Genomic DNA, 15,788 nt, shown 5'->3' with positions numbered 1-15,788 from the left:
TCGCTCTCTCACACACACACATCCTCCTCTTTGGCAAATCAGAGGTTACAGAGTTCAAATTCTAGGAACGCATTAATCAGATGCTCCCAACGTTACCCTGTGGTAATGTACATTTTGTCACCTCAGTGGAATGTAATTCAATGGAAACTATGTTTGCTCTCTGCTTTGCTACCGGTGATGGTTTGTGGATCATTTCAATTCCAAGCATGTAACTTACAAGTAAGTGACACACACACTGGGGTCACATGACTTCTTGTATTCTGCACTTGAAGAGAATGTGCATGCACACCGACACTTCAAAACCACAGGAACAGGATACAAACCAAGACCTCAAGTTTAAGCTTCTACGTGGATAAATGTAGCAAATCAGCGATATTTCTAACCCTTTTCTCATATTAATCTAATCTACCTTTGTGGAGCAGTAACTCAGTGGTGCCTGTAAAACAGCAAAGTTACCTAACCTAAAGAATGCTGTTTAACTAGTTTGTTCCTGTTGTTATGATTGGGTGTAACTTAAGGTGTCACAAGAATAAAGGAATAAATATGATGGTTTTGGCTTCACAGAGCAAATTGACATCTGAGAGAGCAGAGCTGCGACACTATTTCAAACCAGTACAGAGGACCTTAACAGCAAAGACGCCTGCTAAGACTGCAGAAATAAGGTGTGTATGAATTTATGTACTAGGTGTGTACATTACGGTTGTATGTGTGTGTCTGCAGTGCCGGGCGACATTTGAAGTGATATATGGAGCTGCTTAGTGCCGTCATGGTAGTTTCAAATCCCAAACCCTCTAAATTATTTAACTATTTATTACGTACTTATTATTATTTACTCACTATAATTATTCAGTGTTAGGGGTTTTATTTAATTCAAAATCTGTGTAGGGACCCTGAAATGTTTTGGCCCTGTGTGAAGAGAGAAAGGAGAGGAAAAAGAGAGAGAAAGAGAGAGAGAGAGAGAGCAGGAGTCATCTCACCTGTTTGTTTTTGTTTTAATATTGGACTTTGTGAGAATAATCACTTGAAGTAACACAAGAACACAGCTTAAAATCATCTCTTTAATTAAGTAGGAAAATGTAGTAAGTTTACCTTAAACAAATTAAGTTTGGGTTTTTCAAAAATTATTGAATGTCGACCTTCCCAAATGGCTGCAAGTGCATTCATACTTTACACGCAATTTTGATGCATGTTTATGTTTTATGTAATTCCTTTGTTGTGTTGCAGCAAACACACCTGACCTCCACAGGTGGTCTGTCCACTGAGGGTCAACCGGCCATGGGTGGTACCTCCTCTAAGAAGAAGGTGTTTTGGAGAAGGAAAAAGCAGTCAACTATGAGCAAAGCCTGGAAAGGACTGAAGGGGGCGATACCCAATAAGAAAAGCAAGAAGAAGAATATTTTGTCACTTGAGAAACTACGTATGGACAGCCAGAGGAAGGAGAAGAAGAGATTCTCACTGCCAACGGACAAAAAAGAGAGAATATCTGTGAAAAGGTTCTCTCTTGGGGAAATTAAGAAGGAGCCACAGTCATCACAGGTGTTTTCACTGGGAAGGAAGGAGAAGGCGAGAGGGGGTAGTCTTGCAGCAGGGGATCTCATGAAGAGCATACAGTCTTCAAAGAACACAAGTAAGGAGCCGAAACCCAGCAAGAGGTTTTCCCTTTCGCCCTGAATGTGTGGATAACACATGCAAGCAGAGACGGCAAAATCAGAAAATGCGGGGAAACAAGAGAATTGATTGTCATTGATCCATGGCAGTGCTACATGAGCCATGAAAACAATCTGAAGAAGACCTGTGGTTTGGCAGGCAGAGGCAAGAGCGAATCAGAGACGTACAAATATTCAACAATTTTATTAACACACAAGTTAAAGAGAGCAGATTATTATGGCCAATATCCATTTTATGCAGTACTGAAAATCAATCATCATATTAATTACACTAAATGTCTTGATGCCATTTTTACTTAACCACAACCAGGCCGCAAAAACGCTGCTGCACAGCTGTCCTTAACTTACAAATGGATGAAAACAAAAGTCTAAATCTAAATGTCATAGCGTATTTGTTGACTTCACTGTAATGTGAAATTCATGTGCATTTGTACAAGAGTCTGATCATAAATACAGTTTTATATGGCAATTTATCTGAGTGATTTGAGCACAGACATTTCAACACAAAACACCAAAGGATTATCATTCAGTAAAAAATAAAAATAAAACATTAAATCTTAATCTAAACTAAATACAAGTAGAAAAGGAACACCTGGCAACATAATGTCTTTCGGTTGAGCAGTTTGTATACAAAAGAACGTCTTTACTGGCTCACTATTGGGAAACAAGCAGAACTTTGGACATAAGCTGCAAGTCAGTTTGGAAAAAGAACACAAACTATAATATCTCAGGTCAGCTGGAAGGATTGGTCTCTTACAGTTTTGTGAAATTACAGGAAAATAGCTGTTCAACAAGTCTCCCATTGATATCATAAACTTAAACATATACATAAATATTAGAATCTTATGAACAGTGGCAACATGGGCTTTCCATTGATTCTATATACACACATACTGGAACCTATGGAGGGTTACAAATATTACCTCTAGAACCTCAATGGCACTCAATAGAGAATATTTGCACACCAAAGCGATACAGTTGTTGAGACATGCCCGGGCCACACACTGGACTCACCATTTCCATCACGTATTCAAGTTGAAGCTGCTCTTCTCCCATTCTTACTTTTATAGGGAGGTCATGTCTAAACAGGAAGAGAGCTCCTTCCCTTGGCCCAATAATGAAGAGTTTGCCCCCCTTATGCCTGCTGAGAGTTGATGCTAGTTTAATTGAGTGCAAGTTACTAAATGAGTCAATTAGGTTTTAATTTAGAAGACACATTACAGCAAAAATATCAGTTTGGTCAGGATTTACACATTGTTGTTTCCTAAAGTATTTGAATTGTCCCTTTAACAGACAAACATACAGACAGTGGTCAGAGGTAAACACAATGATTTTAGCAGCAACCAGTTTTGATGCTGTCAGAACAAACATCTACTGGTTGTAGAATAGCAGGACTTAACACATTTAATGCATGCATACATACAGACAGGATGTTGTGCATTTACGCCGCTTGTTGCTTGGGCTAGTTTCAGCTTGCTGAGGAGGCCTGGGTGTCGTCTAGGCCTTCAAGCATGAGGGGGGCACCGTTGTTCTTCTCTTCTAGTTCAGGATTGGGAGACTTAGAGGTCTGAAAACAGAGGTGGATAAAGGACAAGAGGAGGGAGGAATGAGGAGAGGAATGGGGTGAAGGAGGAAGAATGAGGATCAGGTGATGCAGGAGGTATTAGGGAGTGAAAAAGAAAGAAAATGGGTTAGTTGTGTCCATACTGGCAGGAAAAGTGAAAGACAAATGAATACATTTAGTATTATTCTTATGTAACAATGTCTCAGTTGGTTTCACTCATCAACACACAAACACACCGCGAGGCAAACAGCAAGCAGCCACATATGACGACACAAATCACAGAGGTAGGTGGAGTTATAGTTGTGCATTTATTCATTTTGTATAAAAATAATACAAAATGTGAAGAAAGATCTGTAACTGTAAAAAAAATATTATCACCAGCAAGCCTATAGTATGACAGCGAGTTAGTTCAACTGAAATTCAAAAACACAGTTTGCAGGTTAAATATACAGTAGAGCTGCTTTGCATTCCCTTTCAGGGTTCTACCAATAAAGCCAGAGTTAAGCTAATGATTTAATCAATGCCACCGTCCACAAATGTGTAACCTCATTCATTGTGTGAGTCATGGCATAGTTCACTTTCATGCAATCCTTCCTCTTGTGAATCAGTGTATACATATGCATATCCTTGCATGCAAGGCTGCAGCCAATTTAATAACAGATCTGTGTGGGTGTCCGTCTTCCTGTGGTTGACGCTGTGTATGCCCCCAACATGTTCACATGCCAGAGCAACAAGGTCAGAGGAAATACAGCAAGACACATGAGCCGTGCCAAACACAAGCAGAGATCTGGAGTGGTGTAAGACTGTACAAGCGCTGCCACACAATGTAACACACATCAGCATTAGCACAAATGACATACAAGTGGTGTATCACTGTATATTGGGGCAGCTGGGAAATTCTAATGAAACCATTAACGGCAGGAAGCACTGTGAGTCAGGAGTTTTCCGGCTCTAATTGGTAGGATTTACTGGAAAGTTTCAGACCCTGAACACAAACATGTTTGGCTTTTTGCTTTTTCACAAGACGGCTGCAGTCACCCAGGCACAACAGTTAAGGAGGACACACACAGAGTATCTACACTCTGGGTTCCATTTTGCAATGTTTTTATGCGCAAATGACATTGATCTCTAACTGCAGCACTGCGCTTACTTAGATTGTTTTAGTCCCTCCTCCTGAAAATCATCATCATCATCGCGAGGCCCGAGCGGGCAACACCCACAACTTACAAAAACATGGATGCTGGCCACGAACTTGTTCACTCGCCCCAATTCTTTTGCTAGGCGTGTTGGAACACTTTATATGTCGATGATGTCACCTAAAAATGTTACAGAAGTAAAGGACCAATCAAAATCTAACATGTTCAGGGCAGTTTAGGACGTATAGGTCTGACTTAGTGGATGCAGAATATTTAACCCGGATTCCCCATTAAATCAGATGATACACCCAACACAGAAGCACTCAAATATAAACGGCACAGTTTGACTGCTGACATCGAACCATGCAACAACCAGAGGGGAAGATTTGATATTTATATTATACAATTTAGGAAATCACTCTATGCTGCTTTTAAGCTCCTCCTCCATTGTTCCGTCGCTTCTGTTAGCATCACCCACAGCTAATCCCTCAATGAGTTGAATTTGGTTGGATATTTGAGCGCATCAGCAAAGTGCACCATTTGGGTGGCTCGCGATGCTCAAGGAACACAAGCATCTCTGCTCAAGACTTTTCACAAGTCGTGGCAGACATAAAGAAAAAAGTAATTTGCCCATATTTAGACTCGCATGGGTCAGACTCGGTACCTACAGCAAAAAAACAGTGTCAAGTCACTCTGCAGTGGATTCACTCAGAGCCTGTAAAGTAGATATGCACGTCTTTACATTTGCTTTTGAGTTTTACCTGATTTGATTTTGCTAACACTATTGTTTGTAGTAATCTGTTTTTAAAATCAAGATTAGAACGATTATGTGCAGTTCTTATTTTACATAATGTTTAATTGTTTAGTCAAGACAATTGTCACCGATAGTTTGATCGTTACCATTTGCCAATCATAGTATTTCTACAGTCAGTATGATTTCAGGGACTTGTATCGTTTACAGCCCTGGTCTTTAGTGTGCTTGGCTGTTTTGATTCTGATTGGTGGTGTCGCCTCCGTTGCTCTCAGACAGTACCTCGTGCTCCAGGGTGTTAAAGTTCACGCCAGACTTCAGCGTGTGGCTCTTGTCGCGTCGGCAGAGGCAGCACATGATTCTCTTGAAGGTTCTCCACATGTCTTTATCCCTGAACGAGTAGATGATGGGGTTGACGAAGGAGTTGCACTCGGCCAGCACCAGGCAGTACTTCTCATAGCGCAGCACTCTGCACCGGTCACAGCCAAGACCGTCCAGCAGCAACACCACCAGGCCGGGCGTCCAGCAGATCACAAAGCAGCCTGTAGGAGGAGAGTGGGAGTCAGGGAGTGAGAGGACGGTGGGGAGAGGGCGAGGGGAATCGAGGGCATGTAAGATTATTAAAAACCTTGTAATGGCATTGTTGATCAAACCCAAAACGTGACATAAAGTCAAAATAGTTCAAAGGAACACAAAGACAAAAAAGAACCGACAAAGGAGAGTAGAAGAACGTGAAGAAGTAGGGGGTAGCCAAGGGAGAAAGGGAATGCACTGTAAATTCCTCTGTAGACGATGCACACATGAACACACATACACACGCACGTCAGCTTGAGTTCTGGGTTTAGTCTGTATGATCAAATTTCATTGTCATAATACCTGATTAGACAGCTCAGGAATTCCGTATGTACACACACTAATTTATGCACACGTCCAAGCTACAGATGGAAAAGTTAAAACACTGGGGTAACAAAACACAGACACACGCACATAGACACACATACACACACACACTTGCACACAAACACTAAGCGGTGTCATACAGGCAGGAGGGAGAGAAGCAATGAGGGAATGTTTTGTGTCATACTAACTAAACTATGCAGCTCTCTGTTAGGACATGTTGAGGGTTTGCTCACATGCCAGACATGTTGGATCCTTGTCGGCGAGCGAAGACGGGAGAGAAGTAACATTGTCAAAGTTGAGGAATTTAATCCACAGTTAAAAATGCAAAAGCAGAAGCAGGGGAGTGTGGGAAGACGGGAGAGGAGCAGGAGAGCACGGCCAGGGCAAAAAGAAACACCAACAATCAGCAGAAAAGGGAGGGAAGGAGTGTGGGTGGGGAGAGTCAGGGTCAGGTTTAACACGTTCAGACAAGCTAAGAGAGCAGCCTGCATGGCACTGTGTGTGTGTGTGTGTGTGTATGTGTGTGTGTGTATGTGTGTGTGTGTGTGTGTGTGTGTGTGTGTGTGTGTGTGTGTGTGTGTGTGTGTGTGTGTGTGTGGATGTGCAGAGTCTTAAAAAGCAACCAGTGTTCCTTTTGTATCACAATTTGAATTTTTCATTGTGGAGCTCCAGGCTGCTGTTGATACGATTGATACACTATTTTTACACACAAACCCTGGATGGAATACTGTTGCATATCTGCAGAACTGCAACATCTGAGAATAAACTGTCTCTGAATATGTGTAACTATTGTACTCTTTATTTCAGAGGCATTGACATCCTAAAGTTTGGCTTGTGTGTGTATGTGTGTGTGTGTGTGTGTGTGTGTGTGTAATACCACAGTTCAGTTTAGGAGAGGGGATAACTACTGTGTCTTTTGTGTGCGTTTGTAATCTCTACACAGTTACACATGGGGATATCAGCTAGTATGCCATGAGCTGCTCACTTCCAGCTCACTCAGTTCTCTCGGTGTGCAGACGCAGTGGTGGAGAGTCTGAGAGAGAAATGTGGCCCTTCTTCATTTCTCACAAGGACACAAACAAGAGTTCCACCTCCTTCAGACTCTTTGATCAGAGTGACAGATGAAGCATCCTGTGACAGGTGACATCACTGTTGCCCATGACATCCACTTATACTGTAAATTCATTTCTATCCTCCCTATTCTTGTCACACTTGTGGGTGTGTGCGTGTGGGAATGTATGCGTGTGCGTTTCCTCACCGAGGATCAGGGAGACCGTCTTCATCAGGTTTAGCACAGTCTCTTTGTGTCTCATCTGGGTGGTGTGCTGGGACATTTGCTTGCTCTTGTGCCTCACATAGATGAAGATCCTGGTGTAGACGACCACCATGATGGAGAAGGTCAGCAGGTTAAGAACGCCCCAGAACACCAGGTAGCTGCGACTGTACAGTGGTGCCATTGTGGAGCAGTTCTCCAGGTCACACAGACAGTGCCAGCCCATGGTGGGGATCAGACCCATGAGTATTGCCACCACCCAGATGCCCATCATGACCAGCAGAACGCGACGGTTGCTCATCGTGCTGTGGAGCTGCATGTTGAAGATGGTTTGGTGCCGCTCCACTGCCACAGCCAAGAGGTTGAGGACCGAGGCCGTCAGGCTGGTGTCAATCAGCCCCTGACGCACAAACCACAGGTGCTTGGTCAGCTTGATGGTCCAGGGACCAGTATGGAACATCATGAAGAGGTAGGAAACACCTGACAAGAGGAAAGAGCAGAATGAATCACAAAGACATTATTTATGTATGGTCCCACATCAATTGTTAAATTATTATTATTTTTAATAAGTCAAGAATTGGGGGCTAATCATGACTGTGTGTCTATATCTCTGCACTGACTGGTGCGGGAGTTTGAGGAAGACAGTAGATCCACTCACTATTTACCAGCCAACATTAAAAAGGCCGTACACAAACAAGGTGACTGGTGTAAGTAAATAGCACACTGATGAGCATACTTTCAAACTGAACGCACACATACAACACAAACTTTACACAAAGTACATGGCAGTATAAATATAAAAGTTTATGTAAATTAGGCTCATACCTGAGAAGAGATCTGAAACGGCCAGGTTACCCAACAGGTAGTAGATGGGAAAGTGGAAACGTCTGTTCATAAAAATGGAGATTATAACCAAAAGGTTAGAGAAGATAACGATGAAACACACCCCCATGCCCAGACTGACAATCACATAGTCACGGGTTCGCCAATTTTCACTGATGTTCTTGCCGCTCTTGTCATAGAAGAATTTGACAGTGCGGTTATTGAAGCATCCTTCTCTGTCCTCGCCCAGTGTATCCATCTTCAGCTATTCAATGGATTTGGGATCAGGGAAGAAAGCGTGAGGTCTGAATCAGCCTTTTAAAGCAGTTCAGGGTGTGGCGTGCTGGTGGGGGCGGGGGGCCGGGGGGGTTTCTTAGAGCGTCATCCAGTACGGCCCTCTCAGATGTTTTGTGGTCTGCAGGCCATCGGCTGGAGAGACGGTGACAGGAGGTGTCCGGTAGGAAATCTGAAGCCTTTATCTCTGTCTGGGATTGTGGCAGCTCCTCTTCATTCTGTGGAAGAAGGAAAGGTTAGTTAAGGACATTATCACAGCTTCACTCGACTCCATTACACAGCTTGTGCCAAACAACATGTAAAGTTCTTCTCAACTCGTAATTATATGTTAATTGAAGTCTGCACATTGTGTGAAAGCACAAAAGCAAAAACCACGAGAGAGATGTAAGATGAGAACAAATGAAAGGATTCTGCAGTGGTTTTGATCAATACTGGATCAGATAGATACAATTTGTATTTGTGCTGTGTGTGTGTTGTGTCAACATTGGTGGTGGTCAGGTCATGCTGAACCTTATCCAACATCACACAAGATCCCAAAACACAGACAGAGAGACAGACAGTTGTGTCTTTCCCATATCATCTTTGTCTCCGTTTCTCTCCCCTCCCTCCTCCCTTCTCCAAGGAAAATATATTGAATTCGTGGTGAGTCTATCCAGGAGCTGAGTGCGTTCGCCCATCCTGATGGCATCACCCCGAGCTGAGGCACGTATGCTGCAGGTGGAGAAACTCGTTCCTGCCTGCGGCAGCATACAAACGGCCTTCCAGTCACACTCGCACAACAATACAAACTTGCATGCTAACCTAGTACTCCATGGGCGTGTCTAACCAGGTGTGAAACTCACACACCTTAACAACGTTGATAATCTTGAACAAATACAATTACTTTATATTACGCAATAATAACGACAGAAAATAACTGACATGTCGCAAGGGATTTTGGCTTTAAGGATGTGGAGCCGATTTGTTGTTAGGATAAAGTAAAAGTGATTTCTTATTTTGACTCCACACACCCAAAGTTGTTCTCTAGCAAAGATGACTCACACTAATTGTTTTGGTTCTGGGAACAGTTCAGTTCAGCATCTGTGGAACCAAGCTGCCATCTGTTGCTGCCATCTGTTGTGGCACCTAAGGGTAGAATAGGTGAGGGCATGAGATCCTCAAACTAAGTTTGAAGTCACTGATGCTTGTGCTGCCTGTCAACTATTCACTAGTTTTACAAATTGTTGTGTTAAAGAATCTCGAAAGCTAGAAATTCTTGGCTGGATGAGTTATTGACTTTATCAGGCAAGTTGCTGCTGTACTTTTACCACCAAAAGACCAACCTCTGTGCAGCTGAGCAAGGCATGACAGACGCCTGTGAAGCTTTCTGACCGGGGCACTGTAATCAAAACCAACCACAACTTGGAGCAGAACTCAACCGGTCAAACCCCATTTTGGAGGACACATCTGAAATGAGGCCAGCAACAACAAACTTTAATCCATTGTTTACGGTAAACTTGCACGGACCACATGATGGGCTTTGAATCAACAAAACTCCCTCACACATGCTGCCATTGGCTCTGATAATCACACACATACACACACACACACAGTACCACTCTAAGTTCGCCTCTCTCAACAAAGGAGAGCAGCACCCGAGTAGAGACACACCTCAGAATTACACAATCCAGCTATGTAATCCAATCTCAATCCAAACATGAACAATACACACACGCACACACACACACACGCACATAGAGCTCCTCAGTGACCCATTCCCCATCCAAGGGTGTGTGTGGACGGGGTACGCCAAACCAGAAAGAGCAAGAAAAGGAATGAAAATGTGAGAAACCGGAGAATGAATGATCAAGACGGGTTTGATTAAGGCAACAATGCAAAATATTTGAGGAAAGTCCCACAAGTATGGTGCCGAAAACAAAAAAGAAGAAGAGAAAAGTCAAAACATGATGACTTGGATGAACAGGAATGCTAATACATGGTTTGTGGTATGTGTGTGCGTGTGAGTGTGTGTCACTGTCCGCGCAGTGCCAACAGGTTCCTGTTTGTGTGTGGCATTCAAAGAGGAAGTAACAGTTGCAAATCCTTTTGTAAGGGAGCGTTCCTCCCACCTCTCCTGGATCTTTTTCTGGATGAGAGCTGACAACCAAGCTGCAACTGATCTTTGAACCCAGATCATTCAGGTCACTCAGTGCCAACACGCCACCTCCACTCTCTCCTTTAGGACAAACCTGTAAACTACCCTCCACCCTTCACCTGCTACGTGTACACGAGAGCACAAGAGTGCAGATCTACCATCTTTATTACCAACTTGTTGAAAGCACAAACATTTCTGCTCAGGTCCATTAAAATTCCGCTTCTGTGTTGACCTTTGTACTTGCTGCCAAGGTTAAAGGGGGAATTCTACAGAACAACTTCATCATTGTTAAGGTGTTTGTGCTACATGTGATATGTGACGTGTACATTTCAGTGTATTTGTTATTTGCTGTATGAGCATAGAGCTAGCAGGCAAACTGAATCTAACCTTGGAGTCATGGATTGTAATGTATTGTCCATGACAGCACAATACGTTAACCCACTTATTAAGAGTATTAAATAAATAAATCACAGACTATAATAATTTAAATGACTTCATTACTAATAACAAGCTTGTGCTGAGGAAAATAGCATCATTCCTGTTTCCTGTGCTAGCCTAGCAAGCGAGTCAAACCTCCGTGCTAGCTACAGAGAAGCAGTTAGAGTTAACATTTCCATTAACTGTGAAACACAATATAGTGAATGAAACATATTTTGGGACGTTGCTTTTCAGTTTTAAAACCTGACGAGTCTGCTTTCCAGGTGACGCCAAGAAAGCAATGCTAGTTTGTAGCTAGCTAGGAATGCTGGTAACTCTACCAAACAAACCAGGTCGATTGGTCTATTATAAACTTCAGCAATCATTATTAAGTGAATAATTCACCGCAGAGTGCTTTGATTGATCGGAACTGCGCATTACATAGAGCAACGTAATAAGTTATCATTTATTTATAGGGCACTTTCATAGGCAAATGTTCCAAAGTGCTGCGTGCTAGAAAATATAGCGTAGCCATAAATTCCACATTAAAACAGATGCACCTTTCATTTCACCTCATTACTGCAGGTTAATGTTCTGTTGTCTGATAATAAACTCACATTTGATTGTAAATTAATCCAATTAGTAATGAATAACGATTGACAAGATGTGTCTACTACAGACTGAACATCTAACATAACCTTGGTACACACAGGATGCGGTCTCTTGAACACCACCTGAGATCACGTGCCAGCGTTTATATCCTGTGTTGGTCTGCAGTTGTTATAGAAGGTCCACAAGCAGGAGTCTTTCTTGTAGCAGCTGAAGTATGTCAGGTTTGATACTTACAATTGTAATCATACATGTTCCATAAAGACTTTGTCTTAAACCTTTGTGTCCATCTAGCTGTTGAAGATCAATCTCAAACCTGAGAGTCTAGACAACAAACTGTCCAGTGTTTATGACATTGGAGCGTTTATGTGCCTCAGATCTACATGCAAATCCTCTCAAAACACAACCAGCTATAACTGGCGGCTTTTATGTGATCAGTTTCAGTTTCACCCTGTGCTGTGTGTGGCTCTAAGGGACTAGAAATACAAGACTGCGATTTCACGTGTCATAACTTGTTGGAGTGTGTGACTGGACCAGGCCGAATCACTAAATGCCACTTTGAATGAAAACCCCATCATTATCGGAGCAGCCACACCCGCGTCTCTTCCCTCTTTATTTCTCATCCTCTCTCTGCAAGAACTCACATTTACTTCAGCAAGCACCGAATAACACTGCACACAAACACAGACCTAAGACACCTTTCAAGAGCCAACAAGACTGGAGGGATTGTGGTAGAGTTGATGATGTCCCTCCAGCTGTGAAGTAAGGACAAGTAACAGCTGGGATCCCCTGTGCAACATCAGTGCCTTGACCTCAACCCAACTCATCAGATAGCACAGACACTTCCTCTCCCTTATAACACACGGTCAAGGCAATAGCCTTGCTCGAAACCTTTGTTAGTAGATGAGACACCTGCCTGCACAGGAAACTGCTAAAGAAAGGTCATGTCTCACTTCCCACTGAAGCTCTGCAAATAGGAGACGATAGCGAATTCCGGTCGATGGGACAGTCACGTCTTTGTTGCTAAGCTCTACTGTAATTAGGGACGTTTTTAAATAACTACAGTGCACAACAAAGGTTTCCATAAACTTGAAGAAAAGCAGATCTATCTATTGAACCTCTATATGCTGTTGGAAATAGAGTAAGTGCAGATCCTTGGACAGCACAGAGACACTGTTGGTGGCCCCGTTTATCAGAATGAGCCATCATCCGGTTTGGTGCAGGTCTGCCTCAAGCCTTCTGGCTGTGTCAATAACAGATCACTGACTGGCTCTAGTAACACGGTGTGTGTATTTAATGTTGCTATTTCTTCTGTGGGCTTGCAGGCACCAGATTAGAGAATCGTTCCACTGATCATCTGTACCTGCACCTTAATGATAATCAACTGTGTGTAGCCACCAAACGTTCATATTGATTTGATTAATTTGAGACAGACTCCCATTTTACAAGAAGTAAAGGTAACATATTCTTAACAGATCTTATTTTGACTTAACAAAAAGTGATTAAAGCCAAATGGATTGTATTAGCAATAAAGTTAAAGTGAGAAGAGCAGCACATTTACACCCTGGAGAGGCTTAAGAAGCAGTTTGACGTGTTTTTCTTATTTCATGATCTTTATAAATGACTCAAGTGATTAATCTTGTGTTGATCAACTGACCATTTAAGCACAGAAAGTTACAGGATAGTCTCACCTGACAGATCCATTAAAGGCCTAAATGTTCAAATACATGTGGTCAGTCCAGATAAGCGGGAGTGTTAAGCGCTAAATTTCCTCTTTCTGCATTCTTTCGTCGTCTCGGGGCAAACAAACTGAATAGTTGAGGAGAATTAAGCCTTGAAGTTTAAGTTGGAAGTTTACCAAAGGAAGGAAGATCGATGTTGGATTATTGAGACGGGGCTGCGATCGTGTCCCAGAGAGAGAGAGATACCCAGTGGGACGGAGCAGTTGTCCCGGTGCAGGACAGACTCAGCATGGACAAACATAGCCACCAGGAGTCAAACCGACTTACCTTAGCGCGGATCTCAGAACGCGTTAGTCCAGTAAATCCAGCTGGTAGGCCTCGGCAGGTGAAGCCGTCGTACCTTTGCGCACACCAGCGCGCTCACAACAAAGGCTGGTTGAAACTATACACTCGGTTTACCGGTTCACACTCTCGTCCCGGCGCAGCTCCAGTCCCCAGAGGTACGTCCTCTCCTCCCCCCTAAATTTTCGGATCGCCTCCACCTGTGCGGACTCTCTCTCTCTTTCTCTTCCACGCTGCGTGGTTTCCTGCTGCGTCTACCTGTGCGCGTCCCCGGGGCGCACTGAGTGAGTGAGTGAGTTAGGGCGCGGTACACACACTCACACACTCAAACAGGCAGGCGCGCGCACACACACACACTTCGCTTCTCTCTTTCACAACACAGCAGCCTGGAGCTTTGTGCTGTGGCCCATTCCAACCTGAGCGTCATGTGTCCGCCCGCCGGATGAAGCAGCCAATGGGAGCCGGAGCCGCGGCCTGACTGACGGCTTGCACGGGTTTGTTTTTGCTTGGAGTCGGATTCTTTTTTGATGTTGAAGGTTTCCCAGAGGTAAGTGGGCCTTTCTTTTTCAAGATGGTGAAAAGGAATGTTGACAAAAGCGATGTGAGGACAAACACATCTGGTAAAATACTGTAATCTCCTTAAAGACTCTTTATTCTTCTTATTACACACTCCTCACATGTATCATCATCTACCATCTACAATTCTATGATTCATAAAATCAAAGTTATTGGTTTTCATTCACTTTAGATACCAAAATGAGCTGTGTTTACTTTTATGTTCAGGGTTAGACATGACACATGCACAGCAGGACCGTGACCCGGATCGCTGAGGTCATGGGCCCAAGAACCTCCAGATCATCCACTGCGCATGATATAAAGACCATGGAGGTAAAAGGTTTTAGACCACAATGATTCACACCCTGGAAGCCACTCACAGATTTGATTAGGTAGGAACTTAATATTTAGCTTTCAATATATATTTATCTCTATTATACTCAATATACCATATAGCCTCTATGTTCCTGAATCATATAATGAACTACAGAGTAAACAAAGCGTATCTAAATGCTATGAGTTGTAGTGGATGTTGATAGCTGAGACCTAGATGATTACCACATTATAGGTATCGAACATTTAGTTTCTACCTGTGATTGATCTTCTGTTGCATTGGATCATTTTTTATTTGGTTTCTCATTGCAAGGATCTCACTCATTGATGCTTCCCTGCCTGTTTGTGCAGCCGTACTTGCATTAGACAGTACCCATTATACATAATGTGCTTGGCTTCAATCCTGTCACTGGGTAAAATTGCTGTCTTATTACAATCATATCCCAGTAGGGTTTGATTGGAGCCGCAGAGACGTTCTTGGATCGGTTGTTTTGATTCTTACGCAGTGCGAGTGCTGCTTTTTCACCTGTCCAAACAAACCACACCAGTAAACGCACCCGTGTGTGAAAGTGACCTCACTTTACACAGAAGCACTCATGACCTTAAACTGTAGAAAACACATTTGCAGGATACAGAAGTCAAATAACGACACCCCTGAACACTCTCTGTCTCCAGCAGACCTATGGTACTGATCTCGTCCTTATTCTCATTCTGACTACCAACACAACCAAAACTGCCAACAAAACAATGATACCAATGAAACAGACACACCACCACCACCACCAACCTCCACCAACAATGGCCTGTCTGGCTCATCTTTTATTCAGAAGATGAAGGCACAAGGCCTGTTGGCATTCAGCTCACCACCCCACTGAGCAGGCAGAATGTATCATCTCATCCAAAGAGGCTGTGTTACATCATGACAGCAACAAATTAAGTTTTTGACTATCTTGTTTTTTTCCCCTATTGTTTGATAATTTGGCTGAGAGTGGAATGAAGTACAGAATGAACCTGTCGCCTGGGATTTATCTGTCCACAGAGTTAAATTTATGATACAATGTATGAAGGACAACATGTTGACTCCATCAATACTACTATACTATACTCTACTCCATTCCCCCACTCAACTCCATCCTCCCTCTAGCATCATCTTGCACTCCACTGCAATTTGCACAACTTTCTGTTTGCACTGATCATTTCCGTTTCACTTCCGTTTTGCACTAAGACTCCTTGCACTATTTATTTACATATTTATTCATTTATATTTATAGTTAGTATATATAGTATATATAATGTATATAGTTTATTC

General features: G+C 42.9%; 1 protein-coding gene and 1 long non-coding RNA gene across 5 annotated transcripts; one reads left to right on the top strand and one right to left on the bottom strand.

The window, feature by feature from the left end:
• The first annotated feature begins 200 nt into the window (after positions 1-200).
• Positions 201-1,973, top strand: LOC142996800 (uncharacterized). 2 transcript variants are annotated; one of them, XR_012961783.1, is made up of 3 exons: positions 201-219; positions 565-662; positions 1,225-1,973. It is a non-coding gene; the product is annotated as an uncharacterized LOC142996800 (long non-coding RNA). The 2 variants fall into 2 exon arrangements; XR_012961782.1 differs by lacking the exon at positions 201-219 and having other exon boundaries at positions 331-662.
• On the bottom strand, positions 1,837-13,990 carry lpar2b (lysophosphatidic acid receptor 2b). 3 transcript variants are annotated; one of them, XM_076147890.1, is made up of 5 exons: positions 13,577-13,990; positions 8,117-8,625; positions 7,277-7,771; positions 5,401-5,660; positions 1,837-3,373 (listed from the first exon to the last, which is right to left on the bottom strand). In XM_076147890.1, the coding sequence occupies exons 2-5, from the start codon at positions 8,370-8,372 to the stop codon at positions 3,359-3,361; spliced, it is 1,026 nt and encodes a 341-aa protein (XP_076004005.1). In that variant the 5' UTR covers positions 8,373-8,625; positions 13,577-13,990; the 3' UTR covers positions 1,837-3,358. The 3 variants fall into 3 exon arrangements, with proteins under 3 accessions (XP_076004005.1, XP_076004003.1, XP_076004004.1); XM_076147888.1 differs by having other exon boundaries at positions 1,837-3,234; XM_076147889.1 differs by lacking the exon at positions 13,577-13,990 and adding an exon at positions 13,426-13,547 and having other exon boundaries at positions 1,837-3,234.
• Between the last annotated feature and the right edge of the window lie 1,798 nt (positions 13,991-15,788).

The sequence above is a fragment of the Genypterus blacodes genome, unplaced genomic scaffold (assembly GCF_046128005.1).
Source record: "Genypterus blacodes isolate CSIRO-AG114 ecotype Tasmania unplaced genomic scaffold, CSIRO-AGI_Gbla_v1 ptg000039l_1, whole genome shotgun sequence".
Lineage (NCBI taxonomy): Eukaryota > Metazoa > Chordata > Actinopteri > Ophidiiformes > Ophidiidae > Genypterus > Genypterus blacodes.
The sequence above is the reverse complement of the archived record's forward strand: the minus strand, read 5'-3'. Positions and strand labels throughout refer to the sequence as shown.